The sequence below is a fragment of the Triticum dicoccoides genome, chromosome 6B (genome assembly GCF_002162155.2).
Source record: "Triticum dicoccoides isolate Atlit2015 ecotype Zavitan chromosome 6B, WEW_v2.0, whole genome shotgun sequence".
Taxonomy (NCBI): Eukaryota; Viridiplantae; Streptophyta; class Magnoliopsida; order Poales; family Poaceae; genus Triticum; species Triticum dicoccoides.
The window spans coordinates 166,279,654-166,298,586 of NC_041391.1; the positions used below are offsets into that span (position 1 = coordinate 166,279,654).

At 45.6% G+C, this 18,933-nt stretch overlaps 1 protein-coding gene across 2 annotated transcripts; it reads left to right on the forward strand.

Moving 5' to 3' along the window:
* Nucleotides 1-11,363: 11,363 nt before the first annotated feature.
* On the forward strand, nt 11,364-15,770 carry LOC119323176 (E3 ubiquitin-protein ligase RLIM-like). Of its 2 annotated transcripts, none has more exons than XM_037596762.1 (6): nt 11,364-11,549; nt 12,785-14,129; nt 14,294-14,344; nt 14,421-14,519; nt 14,696-14,848; nt 15,438-15,770. In XM_037596762.1, the coding sequence occupies exons 2-6, from the start codon at nt 12,876-12,878 to the stop codon at nt 15,573-15,575; spliced, it is 1,695 nt and encodes a 564-aa protein (XP_037452659.1). In that variant the 5' UTR covers nt 11,364-11,549; nt 12,785-12,875; the 3' UTR covers nt 15,576-15,770. The 2 variants fall into 2 exon arrangements, with proteins under 2 accessions (XP_037452659.1, XP_037452658.1); XM_037596761.1 differs by having other exon boundaries at nt 12,824-14,129.
* Nucleotides 15,771-18,933: the final 3,163 nt, after the last annotated feature.

The window sequence follows — 18,933 nt, forward strand, 5'->3', positions numbered from 1 at the left end:
CCTTTTCAGGTATTTCAGGATATTCTTGACCGCTGTCCGGTGATCCACTCCTGGATTACTTTGGCACCTCCCTGCTAAACTTATTGCTAAGCATACATCAGGTCTGGTACGCAACATTGCATACATGATAGAGCCTATGGCTGAAGCATAGGGAACATCTTTCATTTTCTCTCTATCTTCTGCTGTGGTCGGGCATTGAGTCTGACTCAACTTCACACCTTGCAATACAGGCAAGAACCCTTTCTTTGCCTGATCCATTTTAAACTTTTTCAAAACTCTATCAAGGTATGTGCTTTGTGAAAGTCCAATTAAGCGTCTTGATCTATCTCTATAGATCTTGATGCCCAATATGTAAGCAGCTTCACCGAGGTCTTTCATTGAAAAACTTTTATTCAAGTATCCCTTTATGCTATCCAGAAATTCTATATCATTTCCAATCAACAATATGTCATCTATATATAATATTAGAAATGCTACAGAGCTCCCACTCACTTTCTTGTAAATACAGGCTTCTCCAAAAGTCTGTATAAAACCATATGCTTTGATCACACTATCAAAGCGTTTATTCCAACTCCGAGAGGCTTGCACCAGTCCATAAATGGATCACTGGAGCTTGCACACTTTGTTAGCACCTTTTGGATCGACAAAACCTTCTGGTTGCATCATATACAACTCTTCTTCCAGAAATCCATTCAGGAATACAGTTTTGACATCCATTTGCCATATTTCATAATCATAAAATGCAGCAATTGCTAACATGATTCGAACAGACTTAAGCATCGCTACGGGTGAGAAAGTCTCATCGTAGTCATCCCCTTGAACTTGTCGAAAACTTTTCGCAACAAGTCCAGCTTTGTAGACAGTAACATTACCATCAGCGTCAATCTTCTTCTTGAAGATCCATTTATTCTCGATGGCTTGCCGATCATCGGGAAAGTCAACCAAAGTCCATAATTTGTTCTCATACATGGATCCCATCTCAGATTTCATGGCCTCAAGCCATTTTGCGGAATCTGGGCTCATCATCGCTTCCTCATAGTTCGTAGGTTTATCATGGTCTAGTAATATGACTTCCAGAATAGGATTACCGTACCACATTGGTGCGGATCTTACTCTGGTTGACCTACGAGGTTCGGTAGTAACTTGATCTGAAGTTACATGATCATCATCATTAGCTTCCTCACTAATTGGTGTAGGAGTCACAGGAACTGATTTCTGTGATGAACTACTTTCCAATTCGGGAGAAGGTACAAATTACCTTATCAAGCTCTACTTTCCTCCCACTCACTTCTTTCGAGAGAAACTCCTCTAGAAAGGATCCATTCTTAGCAACGAATATTTTGCCTTTGGATCTGTGATTAGAAGGTGTACCCAACAATCTCCTTTGGGACACATTTCTCCGATTTGGTTCGAGCTTATCAGGTTGAAACTTTTTCACATAAGCATCGCAACTCCAAACTTTAAGAAACGACATCTTAGGTTTATTGCTAAACCATAGTTCATACGGTGTCGTCTCAACGGATTTAGATGGTGCCCTATTTAATGTGAATGCAGTTGTCTCTAATGCATAACCCCAAAATGATAGCGGTAAATCGGTAAGATACATCATAGATTGCACCATATCCAATAAAGTGCGGTTACGATGTTCGGACACACCATTACGCTGTGGTGTTCCATGTGGCGTGAGCTGTGAAACTATTCCACATTGTTTTAAATGAAGGCCAAACTCGTAACTCAAATATTCTTCTCCACGATCAGATCGTAGAAACTTTATTTTCTTGTTACGATGATTCTCCACTTCACTCTGAAATTCTTTGAACTTTTCAAATGTTTCAGACTTGTGTTTCATTAAGTAGATATACTCATATCTGCTCAAATCATCTGTGAAGGTCAGAAAATAACGATACGCACCACGAGCATCAACACTCATTGGACCGCATACATCGGTATGTATTATTTCCAACAAGTCAGTAGCTCATTCCATAGTTCCGGAGAACAGAGTTTTAGTTATCTTGCCCATAAGGCACGGTTCGCAAGCATCAAATGATTCATAATCAAGTGATTCCAAAAGTTCATCTTCATGGAGTTTCTTCATGCGCTTTACACCGATATGACCCAAACGGCAGTGCCACAAATAAGTTGCACTATCATTATCAACTTTGCATCTTTTGGCATCAATATTATGAATATGTGTATCACTACGATCGAGATCCAACAAACTATTTTCATTGGGTGTATGACCATCGAAGGTTTTATTCATGTAAATAGACCAACAATTATTTTCTGACTTTAAATGAATAACCGTATTGCAATAAACATGATCAAATCATGTTCATGCTCAACGCAAATGCCAAATAACATTTATTTAGGTTTAACACTAATCCCGAAAGTATAGGGAGTGTGCGATGATGATCATATCAATCTTGGAACTACTTCCAACACTCATCGTCACTTTCCCCTCAACTAGTCTCTGTTTATTCCCTCCTCTTTCCTAGTCCAAGTAGGATAGGGGAAGGAAGGGAAGGAGAAGGAGAAGGAAGGAGAGGGAGGAAAAGGAGGAAAGGGGGGGCGGGCCCCCTAGTCCAATTCGGTTTGGGCTAGGGGGGCGCGCGCCCTTGTCTCCTCTCTTCCACCACTTGGCCCATGAGGCCCATTGCTTCTTCCTCGTTCCGTAACTCCCCGGTACCCTCGAAAATACCCGAATCACTCGGAACCTTTCCAATGTCCGAATATAGTCGTCGAATATATCGATCTTTACGTCTCGACCATTTCGAGACTCCTCGTCATGTCCCCGATCTCATCCGGGACTCCGAACTCCTTCAGTACATCAAAACACATAAACTCATAATATAACTGTCAACAAAACCTTAAGCGTGTGGACCCTACGGGTTCGAGAACTATGTAGACATGACCGAGACACGTTTCCGGTCAATAACCAATAGCGGAACCTGGATGCTCATATTGGCTCCTACATATTCTACGAAGATCTTTATGGGTCAAACCGCATAACAACATACGTTGTTCCTTTTGTCATCGGTATGTTACTTGCCCGAGATTCGATCGTCGGTATCTCAATACCTAGTTCAATCTCGTTACCAGCAAGTCTTTTTACTCGTTATGTAATGCATCATCCCGCAACTAACTCATTAGTCACATTGCTTGCAAGGCTTATAATGATGTGCATTACCGAAAGGGCCCAGAGATACCTCTCCGACAATCGGAGTGACAAATCCTAATCTCGAAATATGTCAACTCAACATGTACCTTCGGAGACACCTGTAGAGCTCCTTTATAATCACCCAGTTACGTTGTGACGTTTGGTAGCACACGAAGTGTTCCTCTGGTAAACGGGAGTTGCATAATCTTATAGTCATAGGAACATGTATAAGTCATGAAGAAAGCAATAGCAACATACTAAACAATCAAGTGCTAAGCTAACGGAATGAGTCAAGTCAATCACATCATTCTTCTAATGATGACAACTCATAACTATGGCTAGGAAACACAACCATCTTTGATCAACAAGCTAGTCAAGTAGAGGCATATTAGTGACACTATGTTTGTCTATATATTTACACATGTATTATGTTTCCGGTTAATACAATTCTAGGATGAATGATAAAAATTTATCATGAAATAAGGAAATAAATAATAACTTTATTATTGCCTCTAGGGTCTATTTCCTTCACGCTGGAGGTGGATTCGGTGGTTCCGATGATCTCCATGGACCCGATGGCGCGGAGTGAAGATCGACCAAGATGATGTCGGCCAGACGTGGTCGCCGCTTTTGCAAGTCCTTTAGCGTTTATCCTACTAAAACTATGCTTTTATTTGCGCGCGGACTATGTTTTAGCGTTTGAATTTGAACTCATTTGTCAGAATCGCTGTCAAATTCGCTTATTGGGGTTTTCAGTTTGCGGGTCGACGCGGCGGTGCCCGAGCATACCCCGCGTAGCCGACCCGTAAAAAAATATATTCACCGAATATCCTTTTTTACGGGTCCATTTTATGGGGTCTGAGTCTGACCTCGCCCGCGCCGACGTGCATACACACTTTTTCGTGAAATGCAAAACACTTATGCGGGTTGAGACTTTGCGGGGTCTGCTAGAGGTGCTCTGACTACGGATGCGGCTGTGGCTGCAGCTTAGTGACGAAAGCTGAATGGACAACACATAGGTAAGTGGGTGTGAGTGCCTCACGACGACAATGCGTGCCTTTACACAAAGAAAATGAAGTTGACAATGGCTAGCCGCCGAGCATCAAAGATTTTCTCTCCGTCCAGGAATATATGCCGTGTGATTTGTGGGCATGACCTTTTTTTTTGGCTCCAAGGATCAGATGCTTCTGGATAAGCTGTAAAATCGTAAAGAAAATAAAAGCTCTGATTCTGTTTGACAAAAAACACATGTTCACGTCATCTATGTGCACGCAGGGTTTAAGGAGAATACAAAATCCGGTGAGCAAATTTTGAAGCACTGGTATTGTTTTTAAGCATGCGTGGCATTTGCTTATGCTTTAACATGAAAGTTTATCCAACTCAAAATGGAAAACATAAACATTGCAGACATCCAAAAGGACACGATCACACGAACAAATGCATGCTTGAATTTCTCTAGCAATTTTTGTCATTTCCAAACGTATCTTTGACTTGAATATAATGTGTTATTCACTTTTTTTAAGCATGCACCATGAAAAGATGTACGAATATTATAAAAGAACAGCCAAGCCGTAATACAATGTCTTTCGGCATACAGTCCACAACACCATAAATACAATGACAAAAATGACTCACCTAGTCAAACCTCAAGCCACAGATGCCTAAAAAGCACAAACCCTACCACAGCCCAGGTTGGCTCAACACGCTCTCCACCCTTTGCGTCTAGGAATCAAAGGATGAACACCATGAACCAACGGGATTCGAAGCTGTCGTCCAAGAGTAACCTGTGACGGCGTACATTGCGCCCGAGAGCCCATGCCCACGACGGTAACCATCACCGAACGACGCATTACCCTAATCCTCATAGAAGAGCCGACGAGGCCGCCACCTCCAGCAAGAGCCTCCATGGTGGCACCCAATCAACATCTCCATGGAAAACACAACGCTGCCGCCTGAGCTGGTCTAAGAGTATCTCTAACCGATTCTTTATGATTTAAGCCCATATATTGCCTCTCCTCCTTTAACTCCTCAAATTTACTCTAAATTTTAGCGTTTCCTGTCCGATCTCTTAAACTTAACTCTTTTAAAAAAAAGTCAAACACAAATTCATGACTAGCCGTTGACGTCCTCGTCGATGCCGCTGCCGTCACACCTGGAGTCGTCGTTGGAGAAAAGATCGATGACCGACGCACTGACGGCCCGACTGCGTCGGTCTTCCCAACTTGTCTAGTTCGAACTGTCGGCGCTCCTCCTAGACGTGCTCCGGATATTGGCGGCGGAGCTCCGCTATGTACTCCTTGTCGCCGTGCTCAGCCTCGAGGCGCTCGCGGGCCTCCCTGTCCTCCTACATCTCGCGTGTGAAGGCCACTCCGGGGTCGATAGGGGCTAAATCAGGCATGGCGGCGCTATAGGGGAAGTTGAGCCGCGCTAACGCGTCATGGAGGCACACTGACAGGGGAAGTTGAGCAGCGCTGACACGTCATGGAGGCACACTGACTGCATGTTGTACGCCCGCGATGCATACACCACAGACTGGTAGGAGCCAATCCAAATGTGTGGGTGGGTTTCGCGGTCCATGATCTCGGCTAGCCCCCACGGTTGATGACGCGTGTCGAGCTACATCCTGTGTGTCGCCAGCGAGGTGGCGGGATAGGGAGCCAGGAGAAGGATGCGCCGCCATGACCTTGGACTCGGGACGCTGTGTGGGATGGCATGGAACGACATTTCTAACTGGCGGCAGGGACCTACATAGATTGGATCTGTGTGCGGCGGGGCGGCGCCGGAGTGGATGCGAGGTGCTCAAGTAGGGTTACAGTAGGGATTGGGCGGGGGCGGAGTGGATGAGGTTGAGCGGTGGGAGGTACTCTAGAGATGGGTGAGCAAGTGTATTTAATAGTTGGGGCAAGCGCGGAGTAAAGAGTTTATACTCCTGTAACGCGTACAAGAGATCGGTTAGGTGCGGTCTAGAGAGCTAAACCGGAATTCTACTCCTCCAACACCTTTTATTCCCTTTTATTATATTATTTATGCTGTCATGATATTTGATGAAACAGTAATGCTAAAAATCCGAGGTCAGAGTTTTAAGCATGGTAAATCAATGTTTTTGTGAGGATGACTCACGATAAAGATTTGGCATGCTTGTTAATTTTTTTTGCCATCCACATGATAATATAATTTGTCATCTCAGGTGTTTGATTTGCCATGCTAAAAAATTAGACGTCTTGATTAAGATGTAGGAAGTTTTTCCCACAAAATAAAAAATTACCCGAACTGAATTGACAACTGCACTGTCTGATGCATGTGCAGGCGTGTAACCATTTCTTTTTTTTTGAAACTTTTGTAAACTTTATTTAATCATCCCAAGCTGGGATTTCCTCCGTGATAACACTCAAAATACAGTCATGTGGAGCTTGTAACCAAACCTTACATAAATTATTAACGACACCCTCTCTAGCTAACAAGTGAGCTGCTTTATTTGCTGATCGACGAGCCCATGTAACCCTCCAGCTTTCCCTCATGGCCAACAACTGCTTAACTTCTTCGGTGACTGGTCCCAGCGAGGATAGGTCCTTCTCCTTGCTCTGTAGCTTGCAAACTATCTCGCGACAGTCCATTTCTACATGCAGATTAGGTATATTAAGCTCAACGGCAAGTTGCACTGCTCTTCTACAGGCAGAAAGCTCCACCCTTGCTGGTTCCTGACACTGCGGGAATATGTGACAAGCTCCGCCCAGAAAAGCACCCTCCTGGTTCCGAAGCACAATGCCCGCTCCTCCCATCTCTCCCACTCTGGAAATTGCCGCATCCACATTAACTTTCACCCATCCCTCGTCAGGCGGTCTCCATTTCTCACATGGTGCTGCATTGGATTGCTTGCTCTTGCGCCCATGAATGGATTGCCACTCACACATAAGGTGGAAAACTCTTCTCGCTATCGCTTCTGCATCTTCTATTCTCTGTCCGTCTCTTGCGTTGTTCCGGGCCAGCCAGAGCGCATACACCCCCTGGATCATGACCGCCATCTCATCGTCTGTCGCCACCGCAAACCAAGACAAGAGCCACCTCATTAACGCACTCTGAGGGCTGGCTGACTCTGTTGGGATCGCCACCAGCACCCCCAATTCCAAGTGCATAATCTTCCAGAATTTCAATGAGTGAAAGCAGCCCCAAAATCTGTGATAGATTGTTTCTTCTCTGCCACACGCTATACAGGAAACACCATCCTTGATCTTCCTCCATTTGAGTTTAGTCCCCACCGCCAGGCCATTCCGTAGCAGCCGCCACATATGTGTTTTCACCTTCCCTGGCGCGACGGTATCCCATAAACACATCCACGCCTTGTGGTCCTGTATCGCGGATGAGGCCTCCAGCCGGCCTACTTTGAGTCGTTTCTGTAGCATCTGCAAGTGATAGGCAGACCTTACTGTAAACACCCCATTTTTGGTGTAATTCCACGCTAGGTAGTCCTCCACACTTGGTCCACCAATTGGGATCCAGATTATCTCACTAGCTTCGTCCGGAGGGAACATTGCATACACTTTCTCTTGATCCCATGCGGTGTCGTTCTCGCATAACAGGTCGCACACCCTAGTTATTCCATGGATATAAGTTTGGCCCAGTGGCCTTAGACTTCCAGTCCTTGGTATCCAATTATCATGGTGCACTTTTATTGTAGCACCATCCCCTATTCTCCAGATGAGTCCCTCTAGTAGCAGGTCCCTCCCATGTAGTATGCTTCTGAAGGTGAATGATCCACCACTAGGGCAAGTTGCATTAATAATCGACCCCTCCACAAAATATCGTGCTTTTAGAACAGGTGCACATAGTGTCTCCGGTTGCTTCGGCATTCTCCAGGCCTGCCTTGCGAGCATCGCTTGGTTGAAGGCTTCAGGGTCCCGAAAACCGAGTCCTCCCTCATGTTTCCTTGTACACATTTTATCCCAATCCAGTGCACCTTCTTCTTTCCATTAGCTTCCCCCCACCAGAAGCTTGATGAGATAGTTGAAAGATTCCTGCACATTTTCTTTGTTAGTTGGAAGCAACTCATGGTAAAAGCTGGTGTTGACTGAAGGCCTGACTTCACAAGAACCTCTCTGGCTGTTTTGGACAACCCTTGCCCCTTCCATCCTGTTACTTTTCCTCTTGCACACTCCCTGACATACCTGAAGGTACCATCCTTCGATTTGCCGACAATAGTTGGAAGCCCTAGATACCTCTCGGACAATGCTTCCGCTGATATACCGCTGACCCGATGCAACTCATCCTTGTTTGCTTTGGATATACCCTTGCCAAAAAAGATGGCAGATTTTTGGAGGTTTACTTTCTGACCTGAGGCCGCTTCATAGTCCTACAAAATAACTCGGAGTGCATCAAAGTTCTCTGCGGATCCCTCCAAGAATACCACACTGTCATCTGCAAAACAAGAGGTGAGTGATAGTCAGTCCCCCACTCCCAAAGGAAACCCCCTTTATATCATTTTGCCTCTGTGCATTCTTTAGCATTGCTGAGAATCCCTCTACACAGAATAGGAAAAGATACGGGGAGAGCAGATCCCCTTGTCTAAGCCCACGAGATGGGAGAAACCCGTATGAGACGCCACCATTTAACTTAACTGAAAAAGAAGTTGTTCTGACACATCTCATGACCATCTTCGTCCAGTGACTAGAGAAGCCAATTTTCATCATCATTTGCTCAAGGAAATCCCACTCCACTCTATTGTAGGATTTCATCATGTCTAGCTTCACGGCGCACAGAGGTTTCTTCTGCTTTCTCCTTCTGATAGCATGCACACATTCATAGGCCACCAAGACATTGTCCGTAATTAATCTGCCAGGTACGAATGCGCTTTGTTCCTCTGAGATCATGAAAGGTAAAACCACCTTTAGCCGGTTGGCCAGTGCTTTCGCGGCGATCTTATATAAAACATTGCATAAACTAATTGGGCGAAATTGTGAAAGTAGCTCCGGTGAGCTTACTTTTGGAATCATCACTATGACCGTATCGTTGAAACCCATCAGAGCTGCCTGGCTAGCAAGAAACTCGCGGATCGCCCCACACACGTCCTCTTTTAACAAAGCCCAGTGCTTTTGGTAGAACATGGCCGGAAGCCCGTCCGGTCCCGGTGCCTTCATGGGTCCCATCTGGAAGAGGGCAGCCTCTATTTCCTCGTCAGTGAATGGCTCACACAGCTTGGCATTCATTGCTTCTGTAACTGCACCATCTATATGCTGCAACACTTTCTCCGAATCCCGCGAGCCTTCCAAAGTGAATAGCTGTTCGTAGAACTGTGCCTCCATCGTCCTCATCCCATCATCATCCATGCACCTGGACCCGTCTTCTCCGATCAAAGCTTTGACCGTATTCTTTCTCTTTCGGTGTGAGGACCGATTCTGAAAATACTTCGTGTTTTGATCCCCCTCCGTCAGCCAGTCAACCCGCGATCTTTGTTTGTACTAGATCTCCTCACGTTCATAGAGCTCGTGTAACTGGTCCACTATATCCTTCACCTCCTGTCTGTATCCTGATCGTGCAGCCCACTCTTTGGCCTCCACTATTTGCACTTTCAAGTGCGCAATCTGCTTTTTGATAGACCCAAAGACATGGCGGCTCCATCTCTGCATGTCCCCGGACGTGGCCTTAATGTGGCTGCATGCGCCGGCAAGAGCACCAGTCTCATGATTGGTTGCAAGGGAAGCGGCCCATGCAAATGCCACCATCGTTTCGTATCCCTCATGCCGAGCCCATGCCGCCTCAGAGACAAGAGGCCGCTGCCCTCCCGAGTGCTTCGCAGCCAGTGCCGCTTGCACCTTGACAACAATCGCCTGGTGATCCGATTCCTCGGTCATGACATTTACAACTTCGACTGCCGGGAAAAGCTATGCAAAGTCAGCGTTGCAGGTGGCCCGGTCCAATCTCACTTGCACGTTCTCGTTGCCATCTCTTTTGTTATCCCATGTGAATGGATATCCCGAGTAGCCTATATCCGCAAGCCCGCAGTCGGACAAGCATTCGGCGAAACTCTCCATTTGGCTCAAACACCTTAGGTTACCACCCAACTGCTCTTTCTGGAGAAGAGCCTCGTTGTAGTCCCCCGCACATAGCCATGGGAGATTATCCGGTGCTCGTAAGTACCGAAGTACATCCCAGGTCTTCTTCCTATTCTCCACACATGGCTCCCCATAGATTCCAGTGAATCTAAAGGTGACACCATCCAGCACAACTTGGGCATCGATGTAGTATTGGCACCACGGCCTCACCGTCACATCCACATGTTCTCTCCACCATAACGCCAGCCCCCACTCTTGCCATTGCAGTTCACAGCAACTCAATGCCTGAATCCTAGGCTCCACTTCAATCTCTCCATCGCTCCTGCTGTTTTTTTAGTTTCTGATAAAAAAACACCGTTGGGTTGTATGACCTAACCAGGTCCTGTAATTCGCCTACCGTCGGGTCCAACCCCAACCCCCGACAGTTCCAGGCTAAGATGTTCATTGCTCCCGGCGGCCTTGCGCCCTAGCAGGGTCCGCCGATGTACCTTCACATTCGGTTAAACGTTCGAAAACTGATGCTGTCTTCTGCCTTGTGTCACGGATGAAAGAGTCATGCCCTTCCTGATTGTCCCCTCCCTCCTTTGGTTTCCACACCTGTCTTGGTCTCCTCTTTCTAGAGTGAGGAGGGACTTGGAAGCTGTCTCCCTTCCCCCCATGCTCTGCAGTGTTCTGCCTAGGTTTGCGAACATAATATCCTCTTCTCCTCTCATTAGGGTAATGCGGGGTATACCCATAGTTCATCTCTCTTTCTCTATTAGTTTCTCTATTAGCGTAAGCACCCTCCCATCGACGACGCTCAAAGAGAAGAAAAAAAAGGCGTGCAACCACTCGTGTGCACGTACTACAGTTCGCCTCTCTCGCGTCCCCAGTGCCTACCCAAACCCCCCGTTTCCGTCACGTGCACGCCTACTCCGCACGAACCGTGTACCCTAGCGCCCCACACCCTAAGCGCGGGCCCCGCGCACCGCACACGTGGGGTACCCTCCAAAGTGGGTACCCGTAGGATTCCACTTCCACGCAGCCTCCAAACGGATCGGGTGACCACACGCCGCGCCCGGCCCGCTCCGCCTGTCCAGTGTCGTTCGTTAGACTCGACTTAAATCGCCTCGGATCCTGCAAGGAGGAAAGGAATCCGAGCCGGGAGGCGCCCCCACCCCCACCCCCAACTTGCTCCCCCGCTCCCCCTCCTCCTCGGCGTCTCCTCCCATTCCGGCCCCGCCGCCGCGCACGAGGTGCGGCCGCCGGTGCCGCCATCGCGGGGGGAAAGAAGCCGCGGGCGCTCCCTCCCCGTCCTCTCGATCGGCTCGGTTCCGGGTCTTCTGTGACCGGAATGCGCCGCCGCTGTACGTCTCGTTTGCTGTCTCAGTCCCTCTGTTTCGGTTTTTGTTTTGTGCGTGTTTTTCGGTTTTGTCCGAGTGTCAGGAACCCGTTCTTCCTGACGCTGTTGCGTGTGTTGGGATGTCGGGCTGCCCAAAAAAACCTTGCGAGATAAATCTCGATCGGTTTCAGCGTGAACAGTTTTTTGTTACTGTGGGGAAAACAATTAGATGGATGTTACTGTGGATTTTAGGTTCGGAAATGCCAAGGCAAGTTCCGAGCAATCTTGTTCTTGGGCACGGTTTTTCTTAAGAAATATTTCCGCGCCCACACATGAAAAAACCAGTTCACTGATGAAGTTGCAGTTACATTTACAGATTCCTTAAGGATGGGCGTTTCGGAAGTCAGTTTGGGATGGGATTTTTTTTTAAAACTATGAGATGGTTAAAACTAGTAGTAGATATGTAAAATTTCCGGACTTATGTCCTCTAAAATTATTGGCTAGTGGCCACTGGTAGTGGCGCTGACGGTTTGTGCGCTCTTTGCATACGGTTCAGAGGAATTATCTTGGTAGGAGCATGTGGATAGACGAATGATGTCAGGGCGCCAATGATCGTGTCATGATATGTGGAGCGTGGACCCAAATCCTTTTGTAAAGCTTATCTTGAGAAATACAGTTTGCATTATAAGTTGGTGTTTTTTGGAGAGAGTTGTTGATGACATCATGATCTTGTTTATGTCATAATAATACTATTAGGGCGTCTGTCGAACTGAACCAAGTGCTGCTACTACTCTTGGGTTTTTGTGACCATGGAGTTCTGTAGTAAGCCATCTAGGATTCAGCATGCAGCCCTGCACATTGCTGTGAATATTCTATCCTCCTTTTGTAATTTAGCGTGAAACAACTGTAGTATTTAGTGACCAAAATAAGTGCTTGGATGGAGCGTTGTGGGCAGTTAGCTAAGCGCAACAATCAAAGATGAACATACTACTTGCAACTTAGTTGTTTCTTAGTTGCAGGAGTATAAATATATGCACTCTTTTATATTTTAGTATGATTTATTGGTTGTCTTGCTCATTTCTGTATATCTGATTGGGATTCCACGGTAGAGAGAGAATGTAATGGTACAGCGCACTCTTACGCCTTTTCTTGCACTCAGCACAGTCTACGACTGTAGTCTGATTAAAAAAAATCACAATAGGCTGTATCATTTGTTGCATTTTCTTGCTTATTAGTAATTTCTTGGCTTTCATTGTCCAGGTTATATTTCTTATTGATCTTTGCAATTCGTGGTCGCAGAACTACTCGACATCGACTTTTTTCATCTCGGTATTTAGTGACATCTCGTTACATGGAGGAGTATTTAAGTAGGAGATCCAAAACAGCAATGGGGTTTCTCAGAAGAGGTTCTGGCATAAATCGAAGCCCTGAAGAGACAACCGGTCAGAACACTGATGTACAGGGAAGCACTTCAAGAGTCAATCCTATGAAAACCAGGCTGGCTGATAATCAGGAGAGACCAAGATACTTACATGGCTCATATAAATATGCAAGCTCAAATGTCATGTCTGGAAGCTCTTCCAAATTTCCTAAGAACTTTCCCCTTAGGAAATTTGGTGAGGAAAAGCGAAGGCAGACTTTGTTCGATGGGGCTGACGTTGCTGAAAGTAGTAGAAGAAAGTCCGATGCCAGGTATCTGGAGGGTAGTAAGAAACTCGTTGTAGAGAATCAGAGTTCACATGCTCCACAGACTGAGACAGAAAGATTAACTGCCAAAGATGATGAACTGACAGCACCTGATCCTGAGGTTTCACATTCTGCTGGTTTTTCAGGTATGCATGCACGTACAGCTGAGTCCTTGGTAAGGAGTGCTTCACTAAGTTCTTGCTCTTCGTCATTTAGTAATCAGCCTAGTATACCTAGAATTCCTATCGCTGGTGTGAAGCCATCAAATAGTCTTGTTAGTGGAGAACAGAGACGTGGACCACGTGGTCTTAAAAACCTTAGTTGCACTTCAGTCTCTGATGTTCTGCCATCTGGATGCTCGTCTGATTCTGTTCGTACTAGTAGCTTTGATGCTATGAGAAAGAGAACTTCTGATGGGGAAAGCTCTTCCAGATCAAGAGTCATAAGTGATCCATCCAGTTTAGGTCATTCACATACAATATATCCTAGCATTAGTGGTCCTAGAATCAGAACTACCGAAGAATCAGTTCGGCAACAAACATTACGAAGCCGCAGTAGAAATATTCAGGATTCAGCAGTATCAGTAAGGACAAGACGGACTTCTCCTAGAGACACTAGGTTCAGGTTGTCTGAGGAAAGAGAGGATGCCATGTTTCATCTGAATGAGTCTACCGCAGGGAATCAACAGTCAGTTGGTGCTGATTTTTCTGTGGAAGAGGATTCTTCAGAAAGCTCCATAAGACCAGTTTCTGTGGAACTACCTCATGCAATTTACTCATCTAGTCGTCAGGGATCGAGTACTCGGACTGCCAGGAGAACATCAAGCTCTCGTTTTGAGCAAAGCCCCCCACAAACATTTCGCAGTCTGGCAAGGGAGAGAGGTGGACACAGACGCATAAACATGGAAGGCATTGCAGAGGTCCTTTTCCAAAACACTTTTTTATATTGTTCCAGTTGTATTGTTCTTGTAGATAGGTTTTATGTAGGATTAAATCCATCATTTTGATAATGATTTTGCTAAAGACTATGCACTATGACTATGGATGTGGTACAAGTGTTTTTTTCTCATGTATGTGTATGTAGGTATTGCTAGTGCTGGAGAGGATTGAACAAGAAGCTGAGCTTACTTATGAGGTTAGTTAGTTTGACGTCATGTTTGTAAATTTCTTGCCGTCTACCTTTTCGCTGAACATGGATAACATGTTAGCAGCAATTGCGGGTACTGGAGACAAATCTGTTACTTGGTGCCTTCGCCTCGCATGATCAGCATAGCGACATGCGGATGGATATTGACAACATGTCCTATGAGGTATTATTTTTGTCACGTCTAATTCTGACTAAAGGGATTCATTCATTACAGAAGTGTGTTTCTTTGGGGAACTCTTCTTCCCTCCCTTTATGATTTGCGTAAATTTGACAATTCATGAGACAAGTTCTGGTATGTATTCTATTCAAGGGGCATTTGTGTTTCCTTCTTCTGAACAGGAACTATTAGCATTAGAAGAGAGAATAGGATACGTAAGTACTGCTCTTTCTGAAGAACAGTTTGCAAAATGTATCAGAAGGCGTTTATATAGACCAGTTGCTGCAAAAGGAAACAGATCAGTCATAGATGACATCAAATGCAGCATATGCCAGGTAAACATGTACCAACTGGATCCTATTGCTTCTACATGGAATACAGTAAAATAAAAACCTTACAGTTACTGAATATTGTTTTGCATCTATCATTCTTAGAAAAAAATTTGCTATCAAGGTGGATATGTTGACTTTCTTGCGTTTAATGTCCTGATTAATCTTCTTGCATATAACAGAAAGAACGCTTTCAAAACCGCCATGATCCTCCTGTTAAAGAAAACGTCGTGATCCCACTATCCTAGTACCTGCTTTCTTTTTGCCATGTATATCCAAGTGTCTCATCATGAAAATGACCAGCTACTTTATTAGGTGTTTGGTTCTTGTCAATGCATTAAATACTGTTCATACTTAAGTTGGCATCATCCTTACTTCTCATTCCTTACAAATGTTTCCACTGAACGAAGTTGTCGTCTGAGTCTGAATCTTCCTCCGGCAACAACGCCAATTATCTCCCTGTCTGCTGTGCAAAATAGTCCGATAGGCTAACGGGGACTACCTAACTGATTTTTATCTAAAGAAAAGGGTAGGATTATTAGTTGACCTGTAAACGCTTGCTGAAATGGAAATGGGTTTGCTGTTCTTGTTCCAGGAGGAGTTCGTGAAGAGCGAAGAGGTTGGCAGGTTGCCGTGTGAGCACCAGTACCATGTGTGCTGCATTCGCCAGTGGCTCCTGCAGAAGAACTGGTGCCCAGTCTGTAAAACTCCAGCGCTGCCCTCTCTGAACTGAACTGAACATCCTGTAGGAGCTGAGGTCTCAAACCTGTAAATAAATTACTATGTGATGTTAAGTAGTCGTGGTTCGTGGACCTGTGAATAATCTTGGTTGGGCTCACTCCAGTTTGTGAATGTCGAAATGGATTGTGTCCTGTGAACGCTGCAGTTTGTGAATCTCAGACTGTTATTATGAGTTGCACTGAAGATAGAGCTTTGCCATTTGCCAATCGAGTGCTAGTTTGAACCGTCAACAAAAAGCACACGCCAAATCGACCGGCTATATAGGTTGCTTAGGCACATTTGGGTGACCTGGACGCTGAGCTAGGTGACTTGGGGCAGGTCAACATTTGGCAAGTAGAATAGGGCTAATCAAGTCCTCCCTCCGGACGAGAATGTAAGTGAAATTTAGATTGTTAATTTAACTAGCAAAACATGTACAATATGTCGTAAAAACATTTGTTTAGAAACTTCATTCGATTGATAAATCTCAATATATAGGTACAACGCCCATCACAAACACTAGCCTAGCCCCGCCGCTGGCCAATCCGGCCACGGTGGCCACCGCCGACCACACTCCCCGGCTAAAGATATCTAACATGCCTCTGTCCCTAGGAACGTGATGCTTAGGTGCGAGGGGAAACACAAGCAGGAGATCGAGAAAAGAAATCATACGGATTGCAACCTACATATGAAGAATCTGCTTCATTGTTCCCACCATCTATATCAGATGTTTAATAAGAATAGGAATCGAATAAGCTGCTTATTGACTGAGGAAGCAATTGAAAACAAAGGAAGGGTGATGCTTGTTAAACAAAGCTGCGGCGGCCACCTAGCTTCTACCCTCAGCCACTTCTAGTCTCCTTGGCAAGTCATGTTGCTGTCAGATCTTCGTTTTGAGAGAGGCCACGCTTTCGAAGACCGCATTTGGCGCTCTCTGCATCCTCCAATCAACTTCACGACAGAAAATGGGCAGAGGGAATTCTTTCTGGTGGTTGAGTTTACAAGATCCAAGATCCACCTCACAGAGGAATCAGCAGGTACAATTCTTCTCTCTTGCTTTGGAGGACAAGCCTCACTCTTCAAAGTTCAGAAAATTCGTGATTCATTGTTCAAGTTCTCGGTATCCTCCATCAACGTTGGTTTTGCTATCTACAATGGGGGGAACATCTCGCCGCCTGAATTCAACCTAGCTTTCTCCTCTAGGGTCCAAATGGGCCAAAGCATCAATCACTGCCAGATCCTGAGCAAGATGATGGTTGGATGGTAATCTCTCGTTCAAGGAATCAAAATTCATATCCAGATGCTGTTCGAGCCCCAAGGTATTATCATGCTAGAAATAGCCATCAGAATCAAAGAAATAACAAAGCTACATCAACGATAGAAGTTACAACTGTCTTTGACAGGCTTCAATTCCCAACTGATGGCAATAATGACGCGGGAATTTTGCCAATTCAAAACAGAGCGGGTGCTGAAACAGGTAATACTAACACCTCAAGGCCCAGTAAAGCCCAGTCAAAAGCCTTCTGCGTTCGGTGTCTCCTGGTGGGCCATGAGAGACCGGCCTGCAAAAACAAAATTCGATGCCGTAATTGTAAAGAGTGGGGCCACGTTGCCAGTGACCGTCGATCAGCCTTCTGCTCCCTTTCTACGTCAAATGCCTGTTCGCCTCAGTATCTGCTCCTCCTGCTGCAAACCCTGTTAATGGTGCGATTGTGGTGCCTTCTTCGAGGAATGCTATCGTTGTTTTCAACAATCAAGACCCCAGAGTTACTCCCTACCTAACAATCCAGATAGAACAGAAGTTTAGGCCTCTAGCTCGACCACACTTCCCCCTCCACCTCCTTTGACAGCCAGCAGATTACTCCAATCCACAGAAGTGAGAGGTGAGCTCGTCGCGCATGCCATGGAAAACTTCCCCTTTGACCCCACGCCATTCCTGCCACCGCATCATCAAGCTATCCATGTGGAAGGGAGGCCAGCCAGGGTGCAGGTCATCATGGAGCCAACCATTCCGCGTCATGAAGATTGGGCAATCGCCACCATAGTGCCCATGCCAAATCAACATGTACTATTCCCCAATTTTTATCACTCAAGTTAAACACCTCGCTTTCCAAGAGATCTGTCTTTGCCCCTTTGGTCAAGCATATGTCAGATTGAGAACACCCTTTGATAGAGATACTCTGGTTCTCCAAAGCCCACATGTTTATGGAGATGTGCACATAATTTCCCAAAGGCATAATCAAGGCATGAACTTGAGAAACCTAGCGCTTAACAAAGACATCTGGGCATTGCTGGTTGGTTTCACATTTGATAAGAGAGAGATCCATGAGCTTGCAAATACTATGAAGCTTTGGGAAAATGTTACTCTGGGACAGAGCTAGGAGCACTCAGGCAGCTCTAATGGTAAAAATCAGGGTGGAAGCAATGAGAGATGTACCCATTAGCATTGTAGTGGGAATTTGATGATCCCAACTCTAAATCTTGGACAGTGCCAGTTGTGATAGTTCAGCAGGAGATGTTGGGGGGAGGACCACCTGATGGAGAACCAATCCCAGTTGATGGCAACCCACATCCATAGCCAGCAAACCCTTTCCATCACCCAAACCAGTGAAATCATTTTGTGGGACCAACTCAGCAACATCAAGCACAAGACATCATGGCAAAAAACCAACCAAACTTTCATCAACAAGCTATGCAACATCTGGATGATGAAGAGGAGCTAGAGGAAGATACTCAACTTCCTGGATGGGGGCACTGGGCTATGCCAGCAGAGGATGATGATTTAATTGTTCAAGAGCTATAGGATGGAGAATTCATGGAACTTCCTGATCTTCTACAGCCACTAGATGAACAACATATGAAGGAAGAACTCGCGGAGATGGACCTCCACAGTGACTTGACTTTATCTGTAGGGTCAAATGGTGTTGAAGTTGGAAATCAAGTTGAAGCAGCTAATCAGAATTTGGAGGGAAATGCCAATTTGAACCAAGTGGGCCAGGACTAGGATATCTTTAATGGCCTACTTGACCTCAACTTGCTATTTGGGCCCATTCAAGCCCATCAACCTATTTTGCAGGAACAGTTGCCTCCAGAACAACTACCTGCACCTCCAGCACAAGCTGATCTGTTTGAGTTCATCAGTCTGATGCCCCCAGCACAACAATTGAATATTGTAGAAATTGATCTAAATCAAGCCTTGCCTAACTCACCCTCACAGAATGAATTTCTCAGCAGTCAAGTCCAACCTCAGGAGCCCATCTTGTCAGCAGCAGATAACTTACAAAGGGATCTTTATGAGGAAGAGGGATCTTTTTTTAATGTCAACTTAGGTGATGAGATGACCCTGTTATCCAGCTTGCTTCTCCAACTGA

Bases quoted from the DNA above. Each gene is read 5' to 3' on its own strand.
- LOC119323176 (XM_037596762.1), top strand. From the start codon at position 12,876: ATGGAGGAGTATTTAAGTAGGAGATCCAAAACAGCAATGGGGTTTCTC. The intron at 14,345-14,420 runs GTTAGTTAGTTT...ACATGTTAGCAG, and splicing joins AAGCTGAGCTTACTTATGAG to CAATTGCGGGTACTGGAGAC. The intron at 14,520-14,695 runs GTATTATTTTTG...TCTTCTGAACAG, and splicing joins TTGACAACATGTCCTATGAG to GAACTATTAGCATTAGAAGA.